Here is a 27034-nt window from a genome sequence, read left to right on the forward strand (position 1 = left end):
GGAAGAAGCGCGGCCTCGCCTTTCCCGGCTCACCTGTTGCAAGGCGAGAGGGCGCAGTCCCCGCGCGCGAGCCGGCCAAGTTCCTGAGGGGAAAGGGAGGCGAGCCAGAAGCTCCCGCCCAGCTTCAAGGCAGGTGGCGGCTCAGGGAAGCTGCCCAGTCGCGGCCACTCGGGGGAAGGGAGGAGGAGGGAGGAAGGCCCGGCTAGCTGGCTGGCTGGCTGGGCGGGAGGCGGCGCTGCCTCCGCGGAAGCGCGTCCGAGAGGAGAGCCGGTCTCAGTGCGCCGCCGGCCAGGCTGCGGCGCGCAGCGACCACGCGACTTGTCCGCCGCCGAGCTCCGGCCGGGCGGGTCTCCATGCGGCGGCAGGGACGTCCGGGCCTCCCTGCTGCTGCTGCTGCACGGAGGGCGCGCCGCGGGGATTAGCAGCATGAGCAGCGGCTACAGCAGCTGGGAAGAGTCCGAGTCGGAGGAGTTCTTCTTCACCGCCCGCACCTCCTTCTTCAGGAGCTGCCCCGCCAAAGCCAAGCCGAGTCTGCAAGTAAGCGAGCCGCCATCTCCCTCCTTTCGCCGGGCGGGAATTCTCCCTGTCCAGAGCAAGAGCGCCTTTGCCCTGGCCTGACCCGCAGCAGGCCGCGCCTTCCGCTGCAACCCCACGTGCTCTTTGCAGCCTCTCTCCCTGTCCCCGCGCCCCACGCCAAACCAAGTCCTAAGTTTATGGGGAGCTCCTCGTGGCGCTTTCCCCGCTTCCTTCTCCAAGTTCCAGCGGGATCTGGAGGGTGCCGGGTGCCGCTTCCGGATGATTGCAGAGGGAGCAGAGTCCAGGCAGCAGAAGCATGGGGGTGGGGGTGGGGGGGCTGGAGCCCCAAGGTTTCTCTCCGCAAACCCGCGCCAGCCTTTCGGTGAAACTGCACGTGTGGATTCTCCCGTTGGGCTAGCTCGAGCAGCGTTGCTGCGACCTTTGATGATGAAAAGCGTGCTTTTTCAGTAGATCAACAACTTCCTCCTGAGCCAGAACTTCTCCCGGCGGAAAAAAAAAAGATCTCCCATGATGCGACCGGGGAAAAGAGAAGTCTGATTGCTCATGCGTTATTCCTGAAACCGCATGGTCTTGCAGCCGCCACTCTCGTGCAAACCGTTGTAGGATTTCTGGGAAAGCGCATAAATAGAAAAAAGTTATAATTCCCTGGGAGGTAACGGATTTTTTGCCTCGTCTTCTCAGCCCCACCCTGTCAATCGTAATCATTAGAACTGTTTTTAACACACTAACGAAGCCTTAATTGGGATATAATCTTCCCTTCATAATGATGTGGAGGTTGTCTGTGTCTGCTCCTAAGTGGTTTTCAATATCCAGGGATTTTTAATAGTTAGAAAGTACTGTACAAATAGTTTTTTTAAATTGCTGCACTTTTATTTCAATAACACCTGACACAGGTGTTATTCAATATGCACCTGACACAGGTAGTTGTATTTAAATGGGAATTTATGTGTAAAAGGCCTTCAACTAACCAAAGCATTTAAAATACTTTTACCCCAAACTCCAAGCATGGAGTTTTTTACTAATATGATGCTAGCACACTATTCTAAATGTGTTGGAAAAATAGTACATTTTTTAAAACACATGTCAGTTATGTGGATCACCTGCATGAGCAAGTGCTTCTCAAACGGCAGTGTTGCATTTAAATTTGGACATCATAAACTCCAGGGTTCTTTTTAGCGTCATGTGCAGGTTATTTTTTTCTCCTTCTCAAAATAATTTCAAAAATGCATGTCATGATTTAAAATGCAGTGGTGACAATGTGGTATTCTAGATGCTTTGATATTCTGTTAGTGTAGACATTAATATTTTGCTATTAATTTCTTAAAGCTGTTAAACTAAGCTGAGTTGGCTGTGATCTTGTTAGAATTGCGGGGTTGCCATCTGACTCTCAGGGTGCCAGAGCTTTTGCATAGTGGAATGATAATGGAATAAAGTTCTTCCAAACTTTGTGTTAGTTTTGAAACAGCAGTTTCAGAGAGAATCAGGGTGATAGCAGTGGTTAAGAATTCAGGTAGTATTAATTAATTCCTGGGCTTTATATATCCTAAGGTAAGGATAACCTTGTCATTTCAATATGTAGATTGGCTTTGGCTATTCCCAAGTGGTTTTCAATATTTAGAGACTCTTAATAGTTGCTAGGAGATGGCTGCAGGCAACATTATGCAGCAGTCCTTAATGATGTCAACAGGGCAGTGTTCAGCCTCCACTCCTGGCACTGATTCAGAAACAGTCAGTGATTAAAAAGTGGGCAGGAATAGGCAGATAAGGAGTATGAGCAACACACGGCATTTAAGTTGTATGTGTCCTGAGTGTACATAGTGTTCTATAGAGTAACATAAGCAAGAGTGGTCCATCCTCCGAAGTAGCTCACATTCTGAATTTACTGTAGAGGACAGAAAGAAAGTTAGGAGTTTGATAGGAAGAAGCAAGGGTAACAAAGTAATGCAGTGTAGAAAAAGCAAAGAGGAAGAATAGCTGAGGATGAATGCTAGCAATTGCAATTATGGGGTTCATTTCTGCTGGGGATGAGGACTAAAGAATTAAGGCTAAGGTTTTGAAGACGAGAGCAGGCTGTGAGCTGTGATTTGGAAGAGAAAAGTAACACCAAGCAGATTTGCTTGGAGGAAGCTCCAGGCATAAGACAAACTTTGGGCTACAATGGGTAGAATCACCAAAGAGGACAACAGGTGTTCTTGAGGGTGCCCAAGTTGGAGGAAAGAAAGATCGGGGCAGAGACACAGCGGAAGAACAAGGAGTTTATGGGTTTGGAAGCTTTGTGAACTAGCAACACAGAATTCTGGTGAAACAAATAGAAATATGAGAGGGACAAAGTGGATTTTACCAAAGATTATTTCTCTTTTAAAGAATTGTGCACTAAGCTGATCTTTTCCTATTCCTCTAAACTTGGCATTTGATGCACCTGTGGGAGAGAGTTCTGTGTCAATCGCTGGAACTCCCACTTTGACTAAAACATGTTGATACTCCACTAGTCATGCAGAGAAAGTGCAGTGGCCTTTAGTATTGTGTGGTTTGTTATAAAATCTTCAAAGCTGAGGATTTTGGTTTCTATATATTATACTTCTCAGGTTAGAAGCCTCTCTTGAGTGTCTAATGTGGTGGAAAAAGTAAAAACAATAACAAGAATAAACATGATGACCACATAAAACAATGTGAAATACTAGGAACAGAAAATACGGTACTATAAAACAGATTAAACCCATATGTAGCATTTATAATCTAAAAGACCTAGGCCTCCCAAATGACAGAGTGAGCTTTTCAGAGTGAGCTATGCTGATATTGTATACTTTCTTTGGTGTCTGACCTGAGTGATAAGGAGATTAGTGTCCTATCTTTAGTGTGGTACCATATTGGAAGTGCTCTGAGCTCTTGCAAAACTGCTTTATAAATATCTATTAAGCCCTACAGTTAGTATTTGGCACAGATTGTTCATGTGGTCAGGAACTGGGGTCTAATAAACTGAGTAACTTAGAATCCGTGAGCATAATAAAGGTAAAGGGACCCTTGACCGTTAGGTCCAGTTATGGACGACTCTGGGGTTGTGGTGCTCATCTCACCCTATGGGCCGAGGGAGCCGGTGTTTGTCTGCAGACAGCTTCCGGGTCATGTGGCCAGCATGACTAAGCTGCTTCTGGCGAAACAAAGCAGTGCACGGAAACGCCATTTACCTTCCCACCGCAGCGGTACCTATTTATCTACTTGCACTTTGACGTGCTTTTGAACTGCTAGGTTGGCAGGAGCAGGGACCGAGCAACAGGAGCTCACCCCGTCACGGGGATTCGAACCGCCTACCTTCTGATCAGCAAGCCCTAGGCTCTGTGGTTTAGACCACAGCGCCACCCGCATCCCTTATGAGCATAATACTTCCCCTTAAATATGTTGAGACCAGTGGAACCGTCTGCTTCATTACTTTTATAACCCCTCTTTTTTGTTTAGGGAAGTTTTTAAATGTTTAATGCTGTATTGTGTGTTTAATATTCAGTTGGGAGCCGCCCAGAGTGGCTGGGGAAACCCAGCCAGATGGGCAGGGTATAAATAAATAATAATTATTATTGTTATTGCAGGGTATAAATAAATTATTATTGTTATTGTTGTTGTTGGTATAAATAAATTATTATTGTTATTGTTGTTGTTGTTGTTGTTGTTATTATTATTATTATTACTACTACTACTACTATTCCTCTGTGGAGCTTAAGGGAGCATACATGGTTTCCGTTCTCCTCTTCCCCATTTTATCCTCACAACTACCCTGTAAGGTAAAGGTAAAGGGACCCCTGACCATTAGGTCCAGTCGTGGCCGACTCTGGGGTTGCGGCGCTCATCTTGCTTTATTGGCCAAGGGAGCCAGCGTACAGTGGTCATGTGGCCAGCATGACTAAGCTGCTTCTGGTGAACCAGAGCAGTGCACGGAAACACCATTTACCTTCCTATTTATCTATTTATCTACTTGCACTTTGACGTGCTTTCGAACTGCTAGGGACCGAGCAACGGGAGCTCACCCCGTCGCGGGGATTCAAACCGCCGACCTTCTGATCAGCAAGTCCTAGGCTCTGTGGTTTAACCCACAGCGCCACCCACGTCCCTAAGTAAGGTAGGTAGGTTAGGCCTAAGTGACAGTAACTGGTCACCAAGTTCACCCAGTTGCTTCATGGCTGGGTGGGGTTTTGAAACCTGGCTTTCCAGGTCTTGGCCCAACATTTTAACCTAAGTTTTTTTCTATTGATTTCCTCATTTCGAAAGCTGATTAGTTTCCTGGTCAGGGTCAAGACTATGGTTGGAATTGCTTGTGTATTGCCTCTCTGTGGGAAAATGATTGCTTGTACATGAGAGCATGAGCAAAGTTCTTATTGTTATAGGGTGATTTCATAGCTAGAAGCATCCTTGGAACATGAACAGCGCGTGGACAGCTCGTGCTGTCCTATATGATTGGCTAACGTGGCATGGCCTGATGCTCGCATGGTCTAAGTGCGAAGGTTCTTATCTGCTTGCTAGAACAAATTGCTTGGCTTGTACTTTGTATCTTTCTGATTTCACACAATAAAAGCTGTGCTGCATTAGCCCTAGGAGCAGCCATATTTCGGAACCTATTATGGTGTGAGACTGATTTTTCTTTGGATGCCGAGCTGCAACTCGACAATTGGTGCCCCGTGTGACTGCCTTCGGACTTCACGTTGTTTTTCTTTGTTCAGCACTCACCAACACGTCGTTCATCCACGTAGTGGATCCCTGGTGAGTGCTCCCGTGTGACTGCCTTCGGACTTCACGTTGTTTTTCATTGTTCAGCACTCACCAACACGTCGTTCATCCACGTTGTGGATCCCTGGTGAGTGCTCCCGTGTGATTTCTTTCGGACTTCATGCTGTTTTACAACGTTCAGCCTCACCTCGCCCGGCAGGGCTGCAGACGCGTCGTTCATCCACGTAGTGGATCCCCGGTGAGAGCTCCCGTGTGAATGTGATTCTGGATCAGCACTTATCTCCGCCCGGACAGGGCAAAAGGCGCCTCCCTCATCCTCCTAAGGATCCCTCGGTAAGTGCTCCCTGCTCTTTCTTGCAACTCTTGCAATCATGGGAAAATCTCTCTCTGCACCACAGAAAAAATTTTTTAAAGACCTTAAATTCCTTTTGGCCAGTAACAACCTTGCTGTTCGGAAAGCTGACCTTAAGTCCCTTATAAAAGCCCTGGACACCCACTGCCCGTGGTTTCCCCAGGATGGAAATTGGGGGTTAGACGATTGGAAAAAAATTGGACACTTCTTTCAAAATCATCCGCAGATTGATGTAAAGGTTTTACATGCCTGGGGTAACGTCTACAAAGCTATGTCGTGCTTAACTCCTTCAAACATTCTTCTGGCTGCTGCACCAGCTTCCTCAGACGCCCCCCCGGTTCCCGCTTTGCCTGCCTCAAACCTTCCTCCTAAACCTCCGGACATTCTCTCTTCGCCTCATCCTGTCACTCCCCTGCATTCTTCAAATTCTGCAGCACCCCCCGCTCTTCCACCTCCTCTGCCCAAGGCATCTGGCACCGTTTCCACCCCACTTCAAGAATCTCTTCGCGCCGCTGCTCCGTTGCTAGCTTTTGATTCTACAACTCCTAATCTTTTTCCTGTGATTGCTCCTGCCGCGCCAGGGGGAGGCCCAGCCCGGCACGAACAGTTTGATTTGAGATTCATAAAAGAACTGTATTCCTCTGTCCAGAACAATGGCTTGCAATCTCCTTACACCCTGGGTTTGTTAGGCACTATTTTTCAACAAAATTTGATACCAGAGGATGTTAAGCTGTTGGCCCGCACTGTAATGCAGCCTCATCAAATGATTTTGTTTATACAAGCTTGGCACTGGGCCTGCCAACGTCGTGTTGATGGGATTCGGAATAATCTTAATAATGTTGCATTGGCTAATCATCAGGCTGCTTTGGCTGCTGCCGCTGCTGGTGCCGCCCCACCCCCAGCCCCCGTCATGTTAACCCAAGCTGATGTCCTCGATGGGTTAACGGGAGGAGGCAACTTTCTTACTGTTGCCCAACAGCTAACTCTCGATCCTCAATATTGGGAGGCCACTACGGCTGCTGCTCAGGAGGCCTTGGCTTCTGTCCCTGATGACAAAACTGAGCGCGATGGCCGATGGGGGAGCGTTAGACAAGGTCCTACAGAGCCTTATGGACAATTTGTCGATCGCTTGTATAACACCCTTAAACGGCAAGTTCAGGACGTAGCAGCCCAAGAAGTGATTGTCCGCCAGCTTGCGTTTGATAATGCAAATGAGGACTGTAAGCAAGCACTACGCCCTTTGATGGCAACTCCCAATGTAGCCATTGCAGATATGCTTAAAGCCTGCCAATCGGTGGGGACTGAGATACATAAAGCTCGCTTGCTAGCCGCAGCTCTATCCTCCACTGTGTCCAAAAATCCTGCAAAGGATAAAACCTGCTATGGATGTGGCAAAGTGGACCATTTTCGTGCGCAGTGCAGATCTACCGCACAGCAATGTCACTCCAGCACAAAGTGCCCCATCTTTGATACAGGCCAGGACTTGTCAATTTTCTGAAGCACATCTTAGATCACATATTGGTCACCCTGGTTATTTGGCAACAGGAATTTTACGCCTGCTGAACTTCATTTCTGGAAGGAAGAAATATTGCAGCGTCCTTTAGTGTCTTACAGGTTGCTTCCAGATCCACAGTGGAAGGGTCCAACTTCCTTGATTTCCTGGGGTCGCGGGTTTGCGGCAATTGACGTAGACGGAGTTCCCCGATGGGTTCCAGCCCGCTGCGTTCGACCTTGGCGCTCTTCTGTTGCCTCGTCTTCGCCCGAGGAGACACCAGCACCTTGAAACCGTATTTTACGCTGTTTGCCGGTGATGACCTCTCACCTGACCTCAACCCACATTGCAGTTGGAGACATCGCCATATTGATGTGCCCTGGATTACGTCACCTTCCACAGCGGTTCCAGTGTTTCCTGGCACGTTGAAAGGCCATCTTCAACCCTATCGCGTTGGCCCCCCTTCCCCCTGGGAAGCCACCGTTTCTACCACTTATCGTTACAGTTTTGCCGCCTCTTGTCTGGGAAATGAACCTGGCTTTGAAGGATGCCCTCGTCAGACCGGCATCGCTTGGGTTTTGCCCCCCAATAGCGACCATCCCATCTGTGTCACCACGTTTCGTTGGGTTTGGATTTTTGGCTCCGCAATGCACGGAACAGTACATAAGGCCTATTTACAGCAAATGGGCTCCTGTATCTGCAGAAATGGCTGTGTGGCTTCTCCTGGTTTGTGGTTTTTGCATGCCAATAATCGAGCCACGAAATATCACGCAGGTTGCTCGGAAACAGCTATTGGAATAATTTACCATTCTCACCCTTATTGCCCCCCCGAGCAACCAATATGGCATCGTCCTGAGTGGCCCCACAATTCCACTTCACACGGATGGAGCCTCTCCGTGAACTTTGTAAAACGCCGCTTTCGTCGTGCTGCTTTTTTGCAGAAGGCCAGGAGGCCTGAACTTTATCATCAGATTTGGACTAACAATACTTACGTTAGAGACATTAATCATTTTGCTTCTATGCTTAACCTTTCTGATTGTTGGATGTGCATGCATATCCCTCCTCAATCAAAAAGATCTGGCATTCTATTACATGGTATTCCTATAAATGCTTCATATAAGATTAGCAATAATATGAAGGACAATCGCATAAGTTTACCTCCTGTATCTCTATCGCTTGTAGAATTAGCTCCTTATTGTTTTCATTTTAATCACAATAGCAAAAAATTTTTAGGTCATTATCCATATTGTAATTGGACACATGAATACATTAATGGATCTTCTTGTTTTCTTAATGTTACAACCATGAGTGGCAGACCAAAGGTTTTAATTAATAATGTCACAACTTACATGACCTATGAACAACAAGCTGCGTGTAGAGACTTTTATGTTTGGTTCGAATGGATGAGAAAGAGCAGCAGAACTACATGTTTGCTTCAATCTGATTTATGGTTACTTTGTGGCACACGTGCCTACAAAGAAATCCCCTCTGCCTTTTCTGGTACCTGCACGTTAGGTATAGTAGTACCCTTGGTATATAAAATAGATAAGCTCCCAGCGGTCCGTTTGCGTAACAGAAGGGAAGTACTATCACCTATTTCTCAATATACAGGGACGGCCATCTCTAGGTCCCTTCTGCCTTCTTTAGGTGCAGCCATGAATTACCGTGATTTGCATAAATTGGCAAACTGGACAGAAAATTTGTTTAATTCCACCATTTTGGCTTTAAAAATGATTAACAAAGAAATATCAGAAATAAGAAATGTAGTTCTTCAACATCATTATGCTTTAGATGTGATCCTTGCTTCTAAAGGTGGAATTTGTGCCTTAATTCATTCTCATTGCTGCATGTATATAACTGATCAATCGACCAATATCTCTGCTACTATTGATCATATGGAACAAATGATAGCCCATAATCCTTTGAATCCACCTGAAGGTTTTGATCCATGGGAGTGGTTGTCTTCTTGGTTACCTAATGGATTATGGTTAAGAAAAATATTATTGATTGTAATTGCATGTATTGCTGGCTTCATTATGGTGTGTTGTTGCATTCAATGCATACCCTCTTTGATTTCCCAATGCACTGCATGGTGGTACCGACCACGGCCCACCACAGGGGTTACAAGAGGAATTTATGTTGCAAGGTGTAGACGCTTCGGCAAGGAAGTGTACGATTTGGACTAATGGTCCCTCTTTTCCTCTAATAATATAAACAAGAAAAGGGGATATGTGGGAAAATGATTGCTTGTACATGAGAGCATGAGCAAAGTTCTTATTGTTATAGGGTGATTTCATAGCTAGAAGCATCCTTGGAACATGAACAGCGCGTGGACAGCTCGTGCTGTCCTATATGATTGGCTAACGTGGCATGGCCTGATGCTCGCATGGTCTAGTGCGAAGGTTCTTATCTGCTTGCTAGAACAAATTGCTTGGCTTGTACTTTGTATCTTTCTGATTTCACACAATAAAAGCTGTGCTGCATTAGCCCTAGGAGCAGCCATATTTCGGAACCTATTATGGTGTGAGACTGATTTTTCTTTGGATGCCGAGCTGCAACTCGACACCTCTCCTTCCTGTTATAGGCTCTTTTTCAGTTAGCTACTTTTGCTTTCATAGAAATCATAGGTCGTCTCAAATCAACAAGCTGTGAATTGTGCATCCCCTCGAAACCACAGTTTGATTTCAGTTTGGAGGGGATTGTGGAAACCACAACTTGTGGGTTTGGGTGTAATGGCAAAGGGCTTTCCATGGGATTTTTTTTTTTTTTAAGTGTGTGCAAGGGAAGAAAGCAGAAGTATGTACAGTGTAGAAGTCTGATTGATCCAGTGCTAAACTCTGGATTGGCACTTGTGTATTTGTGAAGCAACCCAAAGTATCTCATCTATGCCCTCATTAGATTTGAAAGCCGCTTACAAAAGCACACACCTTTGCGTTCGTTTGGTAACTAGCGTTTATAATTAAAGACTTGGTTTGTTCTCACCCGATCAGGTGTATGGCTACTTGATCCATACCTAGTGAGCCAGTCACATAATAGGTCATGTTCAACGCACCAGTGCAAAATCTGTTGAAGGGGGATTGGCAGGGGGCATCTAGGGTGAACAGTGGCAGCAGCGCACATTGAATCATTCTGAGCATCTTGCCAAGTGAAAAGACCTTTGAGTCAAAATAGGCTCTGAGCTCCTCACCGACCCAGGAGAGCAGCAGCAGCAGCAGCAAACTTAGTTTGTGGATTGTTAGTTTCATGGGGGGGGGGGAATCGCCTTGTTTTGAGTACATACAATGAATTGTTTTTGTATTGCTTAAGGTACACAGAAGGCAGGGAGTTGTAGGGGCTCATATGTTCTTAGTAAATAAGCAAGCATGCCTTGCTCCTGCAGTTTGCGTGCCTGCATTTTCCCTTTGGAGAAGGGGCGGGGCACATGGGCAATGAGGTCAAAGGAAGCAGCAAATATAAGTCTCTCCACCCATCTGCTAGCACTTTAGTCGTACTTGCAGAGTTGGCACTGCATATGGTTGGCATGTTTCCTTCTGTTTTATTTCCTGAGGCATCTCCCTCTTTCCTTCTCTTGGTCTTCTGAAGTTAAAAGAAAGATAATTCTCAATTTAAGGCAGCTTGAGACTGGTATATTTTTCAGATTTGATCAAAAAAGAGAGGCTATCTGTGTCTTGAGTGTAGGAATGCTGTCATAATGGCTATGCTCCCATTTCACCTGCATTTGGGCTTTATGCTTTCAGCATTTCAACATGCTATCCTTATATACTGCGTGGGTTCACATTTAATAATATGGTATCCCACAGTTGAAGCAACCCAGTGTGCTTGTCCAAGTTATGGGTGTTTTTACTAATTGAAATTGTATCTTTGTCCAAGAATTGTGTCCGATTTCCTGGTATGGACATTTAGTGCGGTATTGCATTGTGTGTAGCCCTTTGGGGAGTTAGTTGCTGTGATGGCCTGGGACTCCGGCTCGAACTCGGGCTCAGAACCGGAGGAGTCTCGGTCCGCACTGGATCCTCTGCCTCAGATGGCATCTGAACTGAGTCTGGGGCCTGATTCTGAAGAGCCCCAGTCTGCACAGGTTCCTCTGCAACAAGCACCAGCTGGGCCAAGTCAGGGGCCTGAGCCTGCCCTGGCTACAGATGCGGGGATTACCTCGTTGCCCTCAGCTGGGCAATCACTTATAGTTGCTCCACTACCAGTTGGATCATGAGAGGCTGAGGCGGCCTCTGGGTCTAGTAACCCACCCACGTCTCGCAAGCTGCAGAGACTCAGGTCTGAGAGAAGGAGAGACCTGAGTACTCGCAGGAGGAGTGCCCGCCTTTCAGGCGAGACAGGGAGGTGAGTCACTGGGGGATCAGGACCGACCGTTACCCTGTCAGAGATAAAAGGCTGCTGGACCCCACCCCAGGTTGCAGGAGCAACATTGCTGCTTGCTGGAACCTGCCTGACCTAGCCTGTTTTCCTGCCTTGGCCCTGTTAGACTGACTCCTTGTGGAATCCTTGGATTTGGGACCAGACCTGGACCGCGTTGCTCCAGTTAACCCTTGGGCCCAGCACAGTTGCGATGCAAAAGCTTAAATATTTAAGCATAGCATCTTGGCCAGGGGTAGACAACCTAAGGTCCATGGGTTACACCTATGGGGTTTTTAACTGATAATTTCTCTTCAAGGGCCCAAATTTGGCCCCGGAGCCTCCGCCTGCTGTTACGTAGCCATATCTTAGCTTGAATACCTCATTTCTGTTGTGGATTTTTCACTATGACAATTGATTGCACTGCATGCTTTTTCATCTTTCTTAGCTCCATTTGAATGCGGGTTTCAGATAAGATCACGAAAGTTTTGGTATCCCAGTGGAGCTCATTGCATTGCATATGAATAGGCAGTTACACCAGGCACCTCTACTGGCAAGGCAGCATGCCTCTAAATACCAAGTTGCCTGGGAATCATATGTTCTGTGGGCATCTGGTTGGCCATGGTGAGAACAGGTTCCTGGACTAGAATAGGCCTTTGGCCTATAAGATCCAGCGGAGATCTTATGTTCTTAACACCTTGATTTGTTCAGACAATTAAAATGCAATGCCCGTGTCTTTAAAAAGCTGCTTATCAGAGATTTTGGAATTCAGGCATCTGAAGAAATAATTTAACTGTTCCATGTGCAGTTGTTGACTTGGAATGGCAGATCGCTACACCCTGTCACAAAACTGCTGTTGAGAATGTCTGAGTTTGCAACACTGCCTGGGGCTCATTTGTATTGAGAAACAAAAGTTCCGATTTCAAAAGGAAGTCATAGAAGGGAAAGTGAAGTTGCTGAAGGGTGCATATAATATTCTGCTAGAAAGGGAAACAAAAGATGAGAAGGTGAAATCGGTCATGATTAAATGGGTACAAGATGTAGGTCATAACATACTATTTGAAGATTGGGAAAAATTGTGGAAAACAGATCTAAAATTTACAGATTGCTCTCTCTTGAAAGAAAATTATATGAAAATGATGTATAGATGGTATATAACATGAGTACAGATTGCAAGAATGTATAAAACTGGGTCAAATGTATGCTGGAAATGCAAAGAAAAAGAAGGGAAATTTTATCATATGTGGTGGGAATGTAGAGAAATTAAAACATTATGGGAAATGATATATACTGAGTTGAAGAAAATGTTTAAACTAACATTTGTAAAAAAAACCCAAAAGCATTCTTGTTAGGGATTGTAGGAAAAGACCTGCCAAGGAAATTAAAGAACTTAATTATGTATGTGACAACGGCAGCAAGAGTCTTGATAGCATAAGGATGTAAGAATGAAGAAATCCCGACAAAAGAACAGTGGCAAGGGAAATTGATGGGCTATGCGGAACTGGTGAAATTAACATACAAACTGCGAAAAGAGGATAACTGTGGCTTTAAAGAAGAATGGGAACTTTTTACAAATTACTTTAAAAAAACTCCAAAATGACTTGGATTCCTTGGCAGGTTTTGAATAGTAAAGGTAAAGGTACCCCTGCCCGTACGGGCCAGTCTTGACAGACTCTGGGGTTGTGCGCCCATCTCACTTAAGAGGCCAGGGGCCAGCGCTGTCCAGAGACACTTCCGGGTCACGTGGCCAGCGTGACATCGCTGCTCTGGTGAGCCAGAGCCGCACACGGAAACGCCGTTTACCTTCCCGCTGGTAAGCGGTCCCTATTTATCTACTTGCACCCGGAGGTGCTTTCGAACTGCTAGGTTGGCAGGCGCTGGGACCGAGCAGCGGGAGCGCACCCCGCCGCAGGGATTCGAACCGCCGACCTTTCGATCGGCAAGTCCTAGGCGCTGAGGCTTTAACCCACAGCGCCACCTGCATCCCTAGGTTTTGAATAAACATACACAAATTTATTATTGTTAACATAATAGATAGACAATTTAAGGATTTTTACAATTTTATAATATGCAGAGAATAATATGTGTTGAAAAACTGGAGAGAGGAGCTGAGGGAGGTCTGGGGTGGGGGTGGGGAAAAATAGGGGGGGGGATGAAGACGATATGTTTTTGATAATTTATGATGTTGAAATTCTTAATAAAAACTATTTAAAGAGAGAGAGAGAGAAACAAAAGCTCTAATACTCGGTATACATGCAGAACTAGTTGTGTGACAGTTGTGGATCTTGACTTGGCCTGTGGGAGTAGTAGTAATAATTTCCTTTTTTTAAAGTGGAATTATACTTAATAACAGTGCGGGTGGCACTGCGAGGGACACAGGTGGTGCTGCGGGTTAAACCACAGAGCCTAGGACTTGCAGATCAGAAGGTCGGCGGTTCGAATCCCTCGCGACGGGGTGAGCTCCTGTTGCTCGGTCCCTGCTCCTGCCAACCTAGCAGTTCGAAAGCACGTCAAAGTGCAAGTAGATAAATAGGTACCGCTCCGGCGGGAAGGGAAACAGCATTTCCGTGCGCTGCTCTGGTTCGCCAGAAGCGGCTTAGTCATGCTGGCCACATGACCCGGAAGCTGTACGCCAGCTCCCTTGGCCAATAAAGCGAGATGAGCGCTGCAACCCCGGAGTCGGCCACAACTGGACCTTTACCTTATACAAATAATACATTTTAGAGCTGCTGTATGTTATCAGTCAGTTTTAAATGGTTATGTTTGTAGTGCAGGGGGTAGTTCTGTTCCTAAAAGGAAGGGTGTGTGTGTGTGTGTTTGTGTGTCTACCCTGAGTTCAGCAGTTCACAATTTTTGTCTACAGAAAGACACTGCAGTATTATTTTGGGATGGATAAAGCATACCATATTAAAATAAAAAAGGAGAGAACAGGAGAACAGGATCCTGGACTAGAATAGGTCTTTGGCCTATAAGATCCAGTTTTCAGGAGAATAACTTTGTATGCTTGATGTTGGTATAAATGCTAAAATTACTATCACTAGTGCTTCTACATATTTCCACTCTGAGATATCCACAGTACCTTAATTGATTTAAGCTTGGCAGAATACTGTTTACATTCCATTTGCTCTTGCAGCACTTTTTCTATGTTTTGATTAAAAATGCATTTTTTTCTCTATACATAATCCCTTTTCTGATTGTATATCTGTTCTTTTAAAGCTGTAATCCCTGGTGTGTATTAGAACCTAATAGTACAACTAAATCTGAAGATGTTTTACTGCTCAGAAATAATGTTATCAATGAGATTGCTCCATTATCAGTAGGCAAGTGCAGGGTTCAAAATGCCCATTGTTCTAATCTAGGCGCATTTTGCGACAGGGGATTTCATTAGTGCTAGCAGTTTCTGAGCTCTGGGTGTAGTACTGTGTCTAAGATTTCAGTTTAAAACTGCAGAGTGGAAGTTGTCAGGGTCGATCCTGGCACGCAGGCATCTTTACTTGGTCGCAAGTGGTTGATAGTGGTTGACTAATTTCAAACACTGGCATGGTCATTGGTCCAAGATGCTTGAAATTGTAGCCTGACACATCTGGAGAGTACCTGGTTGTGGAAGGTTAGTTTAGGGGGTGTTGGTGATGAGACAGAAGGAGGACATTGTGTTTGGTAATAGTATAAAACAGGCATCGGCAACTCGGCCCTCCAGATGTTTTGGGATTACAACTCCCATCATCCCTAGCTAACAGGACCAGTGGTCAGGGATGATGGGAGTTGTAGTCCCAAAACATCTGGAGGGCTGAGTTTGCCTATGCCTGGTATAGAACAATCTTCTTGTGTTACCATTGCAGGAGTGAATGTGAACTTCTACATGGGTTCCCCTCCCTTGAGATGGATAAACTGAATGTGGAAATTAATCGATAGTCCTTGGGGGTATAAAAAAGAGTTGTGTGTATTGTTTTCTGGGTGCTTCTGTCCCAAGACCTTAAAATTCCAACAGCATACTTTTGTATTCTGATTTCTCAGTAGATTACACAGTATTTTTGAAATCACATTATGATTTTGAGGTGCTGTTGAATAATACGAAGTGAGCACACAAGGCTGGATGAATGGAATTCTCAGCTGATCAGCTAAGAATGGTCACACACTTCCTGACATGCTCGGAATTTTTTGCTAAAAATGGAACACTCTCAAGGTACTGTTGTAAATAAAAATATGCCCTTTTCCCTTATGGGGTATCCAAGAGTCCTTACATAGGTTCCCTATTGGTAGGAGAAAATAACAGAGGCCAACCAGAGAATATTGAGAAGCAAAGCAGCTAGTAAGCTTGATCTTTATTGATCTGTTGCAACAGGGTGCTCTCCTCACACGCAGGAGAGGATGAGGACCCAGAACAATGGCCTGCAAGGCCTTATAAAGACTATTGAAATTGCCACCCTGTAGATCAAGACCAACAGGGACACAGGTGGCGCTGTGGGTAAAAGCCTCAGCGCCTAGGACTTGCTGATCGAAAGGTCGGCGGTTCGAATCCCTGCTGCGGGGTGCGCTCCCGCTGCTCGGTCCCAGCGCCTGCCAACCTAGCAGTTCGAAAGCACCTCCGGGTGCAAGTAGATAAATAGGGACCGCTTACCAGCGGGAAGGTAAACGCCGTTTCTGTGTGCAGCTCTGGCTCGCCAGAGCAGCGATGTCACACTGGCCATGTGACCCGGAAGTGTCTCCGGACAGCGCTGGCCCCTGGCCTCTTAAGTGAGATGGGCGCACAACCCCAGAGTCTGTCAAGACTGGCCCGTACGGGCAGGGGTACCTTTACCTTTTAGATCAAGACCACCCCCAGAAACATTATGCATTCATCACAGAAGGGGTGTAACCTAAGACCACCCCTCAGATAAGGCGGTCTAAAACAGAACATTTGCATGTTGTTTTCTCCTGTCGCTTTGTTTATTTCCTGTCTGGCAGGTTACTTGATTGGATTTCTTGGGGAGCCTGGGCAGTCTTGTAATGATAAGGCTCACACCCTTATTCAAACACAGATTAAGACAGGATTTGTGAAGGAAGAGACAATGGGGAAGCTTTTCCATTTTGACCATGCAGAGAAACATTTGCTCAGTTTAGGAATCAAAATGGTTCCAGGTTGGCTTTCCTGTGCTGATGTATGTACGTGTGGTTATGAACGTTGCCATATATCTAAAACCATAAAATTCCTATCACAGTACAGAGTCAAGATCCATGGCCGGTAGAGAGAAAATGTTAATGCTGTGCTGAAATTAACCACAGTTAGCAGATTGAACTTCCTAGTGCAAACGTTTTCACTAGTGGCAATGTATGCAATGGAATGCTAGATCAGATGGAACATAACTATCTCACCTGGGGCTCAGCCAGCTGAGCTGAGACAAGGGTAAGTCGGGGGGGGGGCGGGACTTAGGCTGGATGCTAAGCCTAAGTCATGTGACCTGATGACCTGGCATATAACACTACAGTGGTACCTCCTGTTGCAGACTGGATCCGTTTCGGAGCTCTAGTCGGATCCTGAGGTTTTTGCAACCAGAGGTGCCTGTTCTGTGCGCGGCGGGGTATATATTGTTGAGAACTGATTATTTTGATTGGTGGAAAGAATATTCTTGTTTTATCAAATCTTGATAAATGGTTATTGGGTGGTTGGTTGTTTTTTTTTTAAAAAAAGACTTCTTTTATTATTCCAATCAAGGCAGAATAGTGTTGTGCTATTGTGAGCTTTATGGCATCACTTGAAATCTTAATAATTGTCTTAAGGATGGGTGGAGCAGCAAATGTCCCTGTGACTGTGATTTCCTGAGCTTACAAACAGGGAAGCTGCTGTTCAAAAAGGAAGAAAGTGTTTGAACCTTGAATTACAAAGTCAACGCACATTATTCCCTGCACTCTTAAGAACAAAGCCACTCTCGCTGTGCTTCCTGATGGCCTCTTTCCGGAGCTAGTAGAATAACTTGTTTATTTACAATCTGACCCAGTGGCTTGTGTCCAAAAAGCAATGTGTGTGCACGCGCATGTGTGGTTTTGTTTTTCTTCCAGTGCAGTTCAAAGAGTATCCTTTTTCGTTCAAGGTGAGTTAAATGCATCCAATTGCTGCTTATTTGGCAATGCAGGTTTCATTCCTGCTGGTGCCTGTAAATACTATTTAAAGCTGATATTTTAACCCCCCCCCCAATTTATTTAAAAGTATTTCTAATCCTCCCTGCATTGCAGAGGGACCCCAAGGTTGGCAGCAAGGTGGGGGCTAAGTAATGCAGCCCTTGGGTGGGGGGTGACCCAGACGTCACATGGTTGGTACCAGAGCAGATACAGGGAGAAGATTACTGGAAATCAGAATCCCAGGTAAATGAGGCAGGAACCACACACAGCGATTTCAGCTCAGGATTGGTGCATTGTTCTCACTGTGCACGATGACTTGAGCAGAGGCAGCGTTTTTCAGCCCCTTTTGTATTTTCCAAAATACAGTGGTACCTCAGGTTAAGTACTTAATTCGTTCCAGAGGTCAGTTCTTAACCTGAAGCACCACTTTAGCTAATGAGGCCGCCTGCTGCTGACGCACCACCAGAGCACGATTTCTGTTCTTATCCTGAAGCAAAGTTCTTAACCTGAAGCACTATTTCTGGGTTAGCAGAGTCTGTAACCTGAAGCGTATGTAACCTGAAACGTCTGTAACCCGAGGTACCACTGTATTGACCTAGGACTTTATTGTATTGACCTAGGCCCCTGGAAGTTTAGAGCACTTAATTCGTTCCAGAGGTCAGTTCTTAACCTGAAACTGTTCTTAACCTGAAGCACCACTTTAGCTAATGAGGCTTCCTGCTGCTGTTGCGCCACCGGAGCACGTTTTCTGTTCTCATCCTGAAGCAAAGTTCTTAACCAGAGGTACTATTTCTGGGTTAGCAGAGTCTGTAACCTGAAGCATATGTAACCTGAAGCGTATGTAATACAGGTACCACTGTATTTTCTGTTTTAGCTTGTACAGTGGTACCTCTGGTTCCATATGCTTCAGGTTCCATACGCTTCAGGTTACAGACTCTGCTAACCCAGAAATAGTACCTCTTGCGGGTTTTTCGTCTTGCGAGGCATTCGTCTTGCGGGGCACCACTGTATCGATATATCACCCAGCCCTATTAGTGTGCTATGGAAGTGTTAGTAGGGTGTCTCATTGAATAACAGAAGAACATCTGGCCCTGCTGCAGTCAGACCGGATCCCCTCTCCTCCTGTGGTGGGAAGGAAAGATGTTGGCTATTCTGTTTTGCGAGCATTTGGCTCCTGGTGTATCTTCTGTACTTCATAAATGTTAGCTGCTTTGAGGACTCTGGTAAAAAAGCAGGATGTGAATGTACTAAGTCAGTAAACATCCTTGCGAAAGTCTCAAGTGTTGGGCTGCACCTCAGCCAATGTGGTTTGGTGGATGGGGCATTCATTGCTTCGTTTGCGGGGGGGCAGGTCTCTCTCAGACACCGCTATCTTAAAATGTCTGCTACCCTAAATCTTAGTAAAATGTGATGAAAACAGTTTCAGAGTTCTAGTCCAGGTTCATTCTCTCTCTCCCTCCCAGTAACAAAATACCAACTGGTAAATTATTTCTTTACATACCAAGTTCCAAGTTTTCTCATTCTTTTTACAAAATGACACAAGGTCACATGGGCCTGTATGAAAAGTATATTTCATCAAAACAAAACCCTTTATTCCATTGTAAATGGATGGGTAACCTGCTGTGCCTTTTGCTGTAAATCAAGTGCCAGGAATCTAAATGCTATTCTTGCAGCTTCAAACTTTAAACAACCTACTCTGTTTAGAACTGGGTTGTGTGCCAGCAGTTAAAGCACAACCATATAGGGTATGGCAGAACTTGTGGTTTTGGAGCGAGAGCATGATAAACGTGATCAGTTACTTTAGTATCACAAGTACATATAAGTCTCTCGTATTCATACTCTCTCACATACACAGGCACACACAAATAAATTGTGTTATATTTTTGGCTCTTTTTATGGTTTAGTTTTCTGCAGTAGCAGAAACTTGCAAGCTACTTTGCACAAAAGAAGAGGAGCAATAGCAGCCGACTGGCCTTCCCACAGATCCACAAAAGTAGCTTGCACATAAATAGGTTTTGATAACTGGTGTGTGTGTGCGTGCGTGCCGCCGGAGCACGATTTCTGTTCTTATCCTGAAGCAAAGTTCTTAACCTGAAGCACTATTTCTGGGTTAGCAGAGTCTGTAACCTGAAGCGTATGTAACCCGAAGCGTATGTAACCTGAGGTACCACTGAATGTTACGCCCTTATTCGTCAATTGCTAGATAAGCAGAGCTTTTGGTATTCTCAGTATTTCATGTCCCTAATGCTTTTGGGGGGGGGCACAGGTGGTGCTGTGGGTTAAACCACAGAGCCTAGGACGTGCCGATCAGAAGGTCGGTGGTTTGAATCCCCACGACGGGGTGAGCTCCTGTTGCTTGGTCCCTGCTCCTGCCAACCTAGCAGTTCGAAAGCACGTCAAAGTGCAAGTAGATAAATAGGTACCACTCTGACGGGAAGGTAAACAACGTTTCCGTGCGCTGCTCTGGTTCGCCAGAAGCAGCTTAGTTATGCTTACTCATGCTGGCCACATGACCCGGAAGCTGTACTCCAGCTCCCTCGGCCAATAAAGCGAGACGAGCGCCGCAATCCCAAGAGTCTGTCACGACTGGACCTAATGGTCAAGGGTCCCTTTACATTTTAATGCTTTTTAGATCAACCTGCTCAGTTGGTTAGAGCATGCCAAGGTTGCAGCTTTGATCCCTCTATAGGACAGCTGCATGTTCCTGCATTGCTGGGGTTTGGACTAAATGATCCTCCACAATTCTATGATTCTTTGATAGGGTCTTGATACACACCCAGCAGCTTAAGTGGAAGCTTTCTGTTTGGGGGAGTAAAGGCCTAGTAATCATTCCTGGGTATCTTCTGAGTATTTTGATCCTGTGTTAGATACGCCTGATGAGACGACTTTCAAGTGAAGGCAATTAAATAGACGTTTCAGTTCACTAAAGTTGAGAGCTGCAATAATTTCAGGCTATATATGGTGTGTTCGTGCAAATAATGGAAGTGTATTAATAGCACCAGTTTTCCATATGGGTTGAGAGCAAATGTCCTTTGAAAGATATCCTGCGCTTAAGGAACATATTTGTATTGGACTGTAAAAATCAATATGCCACTTGGAGAAAGCTGTTTTGGGATAATAACTTTTTTTTTTTTTACAACAAGGTTAAAACTAACCAATGGAAATCTAGTAAGGCCTAAGCTTCTCTCCCCATTAAATAGTAGCTCTTCACATTGCTTTTGGGTTATTTGTTGGCCATGGTCAAATTGGGGTGAGGAAAATATACCCTTCCTCGTTTAAGGATTAATCTTCATTTCAAGAATGGTTCAGTTGGGGTGCTTGTCTGTTAAAGGTTTTCCCCCCTGTCAATTCCTTGAGAATCATTTTTTTAACGTCTTCAGTTTGTGTCCAAGGAACTTAGGGGCATTTTACTCTCACGCCAAGTTTGAGCAGGTTTGCTCACCCTGTGAGCTTTTATAGCTAAACGGGGATTAGAACTGGGCATTAGGAATCCTATCTCTTCTTCTCCCTGCCCCCCAATTTCCAGTTACCATACTTCTGTACCACATTAGCTCTCTGCCTAACAGCTGTCACCCAACGTTGAATGATTCAAAGTAAATCAGTCACTACATGCTCAAGCTCTGCATGGCTTCGGAGAGACGTATCATGAAATAAGATACCCCAGCAATAATTATTTTTTTGCATGCAAATAGTGGACAAGTGAACACAATTGCATTTGGGCATGCTTTGTTTCAAAGTGGTTCTCTTAAGTGCACCACTTTTGCTGGTGCTTTGTAGTCTATGTGAATATTGCAGTACATTGATTTCAGATTTCAGAAGAGTCTCCCCTTACCAATTCTGAATCTTGTACAAAGCCCATAAATTCATTTTCTAGTCTGGTAAGGAGTCAGACAACATGGAAACATGATGATTAGATACGTGAGTGACTTGTTATTCCACTTTCTGGGTAGGAATCCATTTGGTGTCCATGGGTTTGTGATTCATTTGGATGCTTCCTTTCAACCAAGGGAGACATATTTTGCTGATTTTTCTCTGCAGGAAATCTCATGAGCTGATTTTCAGGGATGCTAGGGAATTCAGGGGAGTGAAGGAATCTGCAGAACGCCTGCTACATGGTCCTTTTGTGAGCATAAGGGCATCAATCCGATTCCACTTGCTGCCTGCTCCTAAGCCATTCATTGAAAGCTAAAGGTTGATTCCACTATATACATTGGTAGTGTGTGGAATGTGACAGTCGCATCCACACCAGACCTTCAAAGCGCTACTATACCATTTTAAGAGCTACAGGCAATTTTGGGAACTGTAGTCTCAAATCTCATAGAACTACAAATCCCAGCACCCATCAGAAACTACCACTTCCAACAATTCTCTATGACTCTTACAGAGACACAATAGTGCTTTAAATGCATGGTGGATATGTGACCCAATATGGAACACATGCATTTACATTAAAACTTTTGTACATCAGCTTTCGTTTTTAAAACCTCTAGTTCAGTAGCTAGAAATGCTCTACTGAACCTCTAGTTCAGTAGCTAGAAATGCTCAATAAATATTAAGTAGTAGTATACAGTATATATTTTTGGTATCTTTAAAACCGTCAAATCTCTTTTGCTTTAGGATGTTCAGAAAGAGCGAGAAGCTCACACGTATCTCACCAAAGAAGCAATCAAGGAAAAAGTCCAGACGTACAATTCAGATGTCACTGACAAGCTAAAGATGACCTTGGTAAGACTTTGTGTAAAGTTTTTTTTTATAGTTTTGGTAGTCTAAAGGGGTGCATGGCGGCAACATCATATCACCACTGTATGTTTTGAGTAATATTATCATATTACTTATTTCATTTTTTTTCACATTCTGTGTATTTGTACTTAAAATATTCCTAAACACTATATAGCAGAATGGTGCTACCTTATTGGTTTGCAGTCAAAGAGAGGAAGCAAATTCAGCATATGCCTTTGTTAAATCCAGCAGTGTCATGGGACTACCTTTGAAGGATCTTCAAAAGTTCCAGTTGATTTAGTATGAAGGAGCAAGGATGGTAGTGGGTACTTGCCCTTGGGATCATGTGAGACCTGTTCTGCAAGAGCTGCACATTGCCAGTTTGTTTCTGGGCACAAGTCAGTGTTTTGAAAATTAACCCTCTAAAGCCCTACAACAGGGGCAGAGAATGGGATCTGGCTGGCAGGCCAAATCCTGAGCTCCCCTACCCTTCTCAGGGCCATTTTGACAGGCCCTAACAATCAAGGTAGGGACGCAGGTGGCGCTGTGGGTTAAACCATAGAGCCTCGGACTTGCCGATCAGAAGGTCGGCAGTTCGAATCCCCATGACAGGGTGAGCTCCCGTTGCTTAGTCCCTGCTCCTGCCAACCTAGCAGTTCGAAAAGACGTCAAAGTGCAAGTAGATAAATAGGTACCGCTCTGGTGGGAAGGTAAATGGCGTTTCTGTGCAGTGCTGTGGTTCGCCAGAAGCGGCTTAGTCATGCTGGCCACATGACCCGGAAGCTGTACGCTGGCTCCCTCAGCCAATAAAGCGAGATGAGCGCCGCAACCCCAGAGTCGGCCACGACTGGACCTAATGGTCAGGGGTCCCTTTACCTTTAACAATCAAGGTGACCCAGCAAGCCATACTTTGAGAGCAAACTCTGCTTTGTGCAGTAGATCTCAGCAGGCCTTGCTGTAGGCTCCAGTCAGCTGATCGGCATTCATGGCAAGCTCACTCGCAGAGGAAGATCTTTTGTATTGCCAGCTTGAATTCAAAGGAGGAATCTGGGGTGTGCTTCTGATTTGTCTTCATTTTAGCTGTGGCTTGAAATTCCCCTGTGCTTGACATCATAGATGCTATCAAGCCTAGGAAAGGTGTTTGTGCTTTGTCTCCCTCCAAGACCTGGCGGACCTAATTTGATCTGCGGCCTGGCAGTTCCCCACCTTTGCCCTGCAAGGCTTGGGCCCAGCTTACCTAAAGAGCACGCTGCCTTAACATCTGGTGGAGGGGCCTTTCTCTACGTTTCATCTATGATGGAAGCAAATTTGAGTGCGACTTTCAATGGCCGCATTCCATTTTATATCCGCTTGCCCCACAAAACCTGGTTGGCTCCCTTTCTTGCTGGGTAGTAAAGACTTAGAAAGAAATTATATGCCAGACGTTTGCCATACGTGGCAGGATGGCAGACAAGTCTCCCCCAGCCCCTCTGAGTTGGTTTTCATGCTATCGTAGAATAATCATAGAATTGGAAGGCACCCTGAGGGTTTTCCAGCCCAACTCCCTGCAGTACAGGAATATACAACTGTCCCACATGGGGATCAAACTTGCAACTCAAACTCAGCACCGTGCTCTAGCCAACTGAGCTATGTCTGCATCCGTTTGTGTTGTGTTGGGGTGTTTATGTTGATTTTGTTGAGACATTGTGATGTGGAAGCATTAGAAAAGTGGGGGGGGGGGGAGCAAAAATGGAAGTACGGAACTGTATCTGATCCTTGAGCTTCTGGTTATTTTGAAAGAACTAATCCTATAGTTTTTGTGTGTATTCTAGCACTCCAGCGGAGTATACACCGGCTTCATCAAAGTTCAGATGGAACTGTGCAGGCCCATCACGGTACGGGCTCCTGTGAGCCCCGGGAATCATGTCAACAACAACTCGGAGACAGCTTTTTGCTTGCCAAATGGCTACACAAATACCCTTCACATCAGCAGCACTAACACTGTTCGTGAAGTTATTGAAGCTTTGCTCAAGAAGTTCATGGTGGCTGATAACCCTGCCAAGTTTGCACTTTATAAACGTTGTCACAAGGAGGATCAAGGTATGCTTCTAAATCTTTTGAATGAGGGTGAGTGAGAAAGAAAGAGGTTCTGCATATAGTCACTCTGTACTCTTAAAACTTGGGGAGGAAGGCTCCCCAGTTTGAAGTCCCATCTAGTAGAGGGTTTCAACCATTTTGGGTCCACGGCTCCCTTGACCAACTACATTATTTCTGCGGCACCCCTGTGGGGCTCAGGAGCCCAGTTATGTCACCCCTCAGCCCTTTTCGAACACACTCCCTTGTGGAGTGTTCCCTCAGCCTTGTCTCTTCTCCTCTCACCTGAGGAGTCGTCTGGGCAGCTACAGCTGCCAGCCCTGGTCCCTGAACTGCCCCTCCCCTGCCCCAAAGAGAGGTGCCTCCTCCCACTGCCCCACAGGGGCCTGGGAAGCACCCCCTGGCCAGCCCTAGAAGCACCATTCGCCTGTGGAACTTGTAGCCAGGGCTGCTGCAGAAAACAGCTGTGCCAAGCCTTTGGGAGGCAGAGATGAGAGAGGGCATCAGAGGAGGGAGGGAAGGAAAGCGGGGCAGAGTTGCCCGTGGCGTCCCTGACCATCATTCAAGGCACCCCAGGAGGCCATGGCTCACTGGTTGAAAACCACTGCCATATAGTGATAACGGTTTCATAATTTCTGACCACCCAATATATTGTGAATCCTTACGTGCATGTGCGTGTTCGTGCACGCTATGCAAAAATCAAGTGTGGGAAAAACCATGAAGCCAGCCCATGCCTGATGCCTCTACAAAACTCCATCCTTATTTCAGACATTGTGATATATCAGTTTATCACAATGTTTAGCTGGTGATATACCACAGTGTTGAAAACCAAGTATCATCCGGCCCCATTGAGGACACTAGAGTGTGTTGGAAAATACTTAGATTTATTCAGCTTGATGGATTTTACTGCAGAGGGTTGTAGTAGATAAGAAGTCACAGCAAAAAGGTGAGTGCTTTCTACTAAGGCAAAATCGTCATTAGATACGCAACCCATAGATTCACTCCAAACACTGTTTAAATCCAGCCACATTGCACTACTGTATAGGCCGACCTGTTTACATCTGAATACTAGGCCTACTAAAGACAACATGCACTTGTATCATGTTTTGAAAATACAGTACCATCTTTCTGTTTAGGTGGTGTACGAATTGAAAAAGCACATAAACAATATTGTCTAATAAAATTGCATACATTTGCTACAAGACTCTTTAACAAGCAAGCAAGGGAGCCATAAACCAGAACCATAAAAGGTATAAAGAACTGAGTGCTAGTTTAAGTCAGCCTTTCTTATCTTCCTTCTGAAACTGTATAAATGTTCTTGTTTTTGAAAAAGGCTCTGGAAACGGTTCTTGCTACCCTTGCTGTTGGGCCACCACTGAGAAGGCTATCTTCTCTGAAAGCTAAATTGCTTCACATGCCAAACAGAAGGAGCAAGATTTCATTCCAGTGCTTAGGAATGTTCATCTGGCAAAAGTGGTCCCTTAGATATACTTGAGTCTTGGCTGTAAAATAAAGTGGTTGTGGTTTTTTTTACCACAAGTTGCAGGAAACTAATTGCATATACACTTGTCAGTTTTGTGTAGTATGAATATGTTTAAGTTTGGGTGTTTTGCTTAGTGTTTCCTTTTTTGCTTTAGCAGTTGTCATTGTTGCTGTGCCTCACGTAATGAACTTTGCTCATAATTCTCAGTTTGTGCATCAACATTTGAGGTGGGGGGGGGACAGGTCTTTTGTGTCTATGTTGATCTAGTTCTAGTCCTAGTTCAGCAGAAATTCTGTATGCATATTTACTCCCCACCCCTTTTAATCTCACACTTTTTTCAGTGTATATGTGCAAGCTCTCAGAAATTGAACACCCCCTTTATTTGCGGTTGGTGGCAGGCCCAAGGACAGACATGCTGAGTTTTGTTCTGCGCGAGCATGAAACTGGAGAGTTTTTGGTAAGTTGGCAGCTCTGTTTATAGCATCAAACAGCTTGGAAGGGGGGTTCTTGAGGGTTTTCAAGTCCTACTTTTTTCCATTGCCAGGATTTTGGGCTGTTTCCCAATTGATGTTTGTCAAGTGTACTACTCTCAGGCTCTTTTGTAGACCAGAGAAGGACCTGCTGTGATACCAGTTAAAGACCAGTCTGTAATTTTAAGATTTTTTAAATCATCTACATGCTTTTGTCATCCCCCTTCCCCTCCACAGTGGGAAGCCTTTAGTGTTCCTGAACTACAGAACTTCTTGCGTATACTGGACAAGGAAGAAGATGAGCAGCTGCAAATCTTACAGAGACGCTACGCAGCATACAGAGACAAACTTGAAGAAGCCCTTGGTGGAGTCTGGAAACCAGGTTAAAATGGGGCCAAAGAACACTCAGGAAAAATACAAATTACCAACTATTGCATAGCATGCCAACCCCCAGAGCAAGAGCAAGAGGACCTGTGTCATTAAAACATACGACCTTTTTTGTGTTATCATAGAGGTGGTTCTGTAAATTTGACATCTTGCAGGTAGCAGCAAAGGGAATTTGCAATATTTGCAGACCTGTGTTGTGTGCCTACTTCACGAGTCTTTTCAAGATCGCATCATGCTAACTGTGATTGTATGATGAATCTGTTTTCAGAGACCCCGTGAAACACGAGACATTATGTGCTTTAATTATAATTTGTAGCTTTTAAAACTTAAAAAGGGGTGTGCAAGTTAGATTTTATTATAAA

At 45.2% G+C, this 27034-nt stretch overlaps 1 protein-coding gene across 1 annotated transcript; it reads left to right on the forward strand.

Moving 5' to 3' along the window:
- The first annotated feature begins 296 nt into the window (after nucleotides 1-296).
- RASSF3 (Ras association domain family member 3) lies at nucleotides 297-26782 on the forward strand. The gene is made up of 5 exons (XM_081928136.1): nucleotides 297-537; nucleotides 22158-22265; nucleotides 24071-24338; nucleotides 26157-26272; nucleotides 26523-26782. The coding sequence occupies exons 1-5, from the start codon at nucleotides 427-429 to the stop codon at nucleotides 26670-26672; spliced, it is 753 nt and encodes a 250-aa protein (XP_081784262.1). The 5' UTR covers nucleotides 297-426; the 3' UTR covers nucleotides 26673-26782.
- Nucleotides 26783-27034: the final 252 nt, after the last annotated feature.

This window comes from Podarcis melisellensis (assembly GCF_964234715.1).
Source record: "Podarcis melisellensis genome assembly, chromosome: 10".
Classification (NCBI taxonomy): domain Eukaryota; kingdom Metazoa; phylum Chordata; class Lepidosauria; order Squamata; family Lacertidae; genus Podarcis; species Podarcis melisellensis.

What these genes read in the sequence shown, in the direction of transcription:
- RASSF3 (XM_081928136.1), top strand. Translation starts at nt 427, where the DNA reads ATGAGCAGCGGCTACAGCAGCTGGGAAGAGTCCGAGTCGGAGGAGTTC. An exon ending in ACAAGCTAAAGATGACCTTG is followed by an intron (nt 22,266 to 24,070) that starts GTAAGACTTTGT and finishes TGTGTATTCTAG; the next exon opens with CACTCCAGCGGAGTATACAC. An exon ending in TTGTCACAAGGAGGATCAAG is followed by an intron (nt 24,339 to 26,156) that starts GTATGCTTCTAA and finishes CACTTTTTTCAG; the next exon opens with TGTATATGTGCAAGCTCTCA.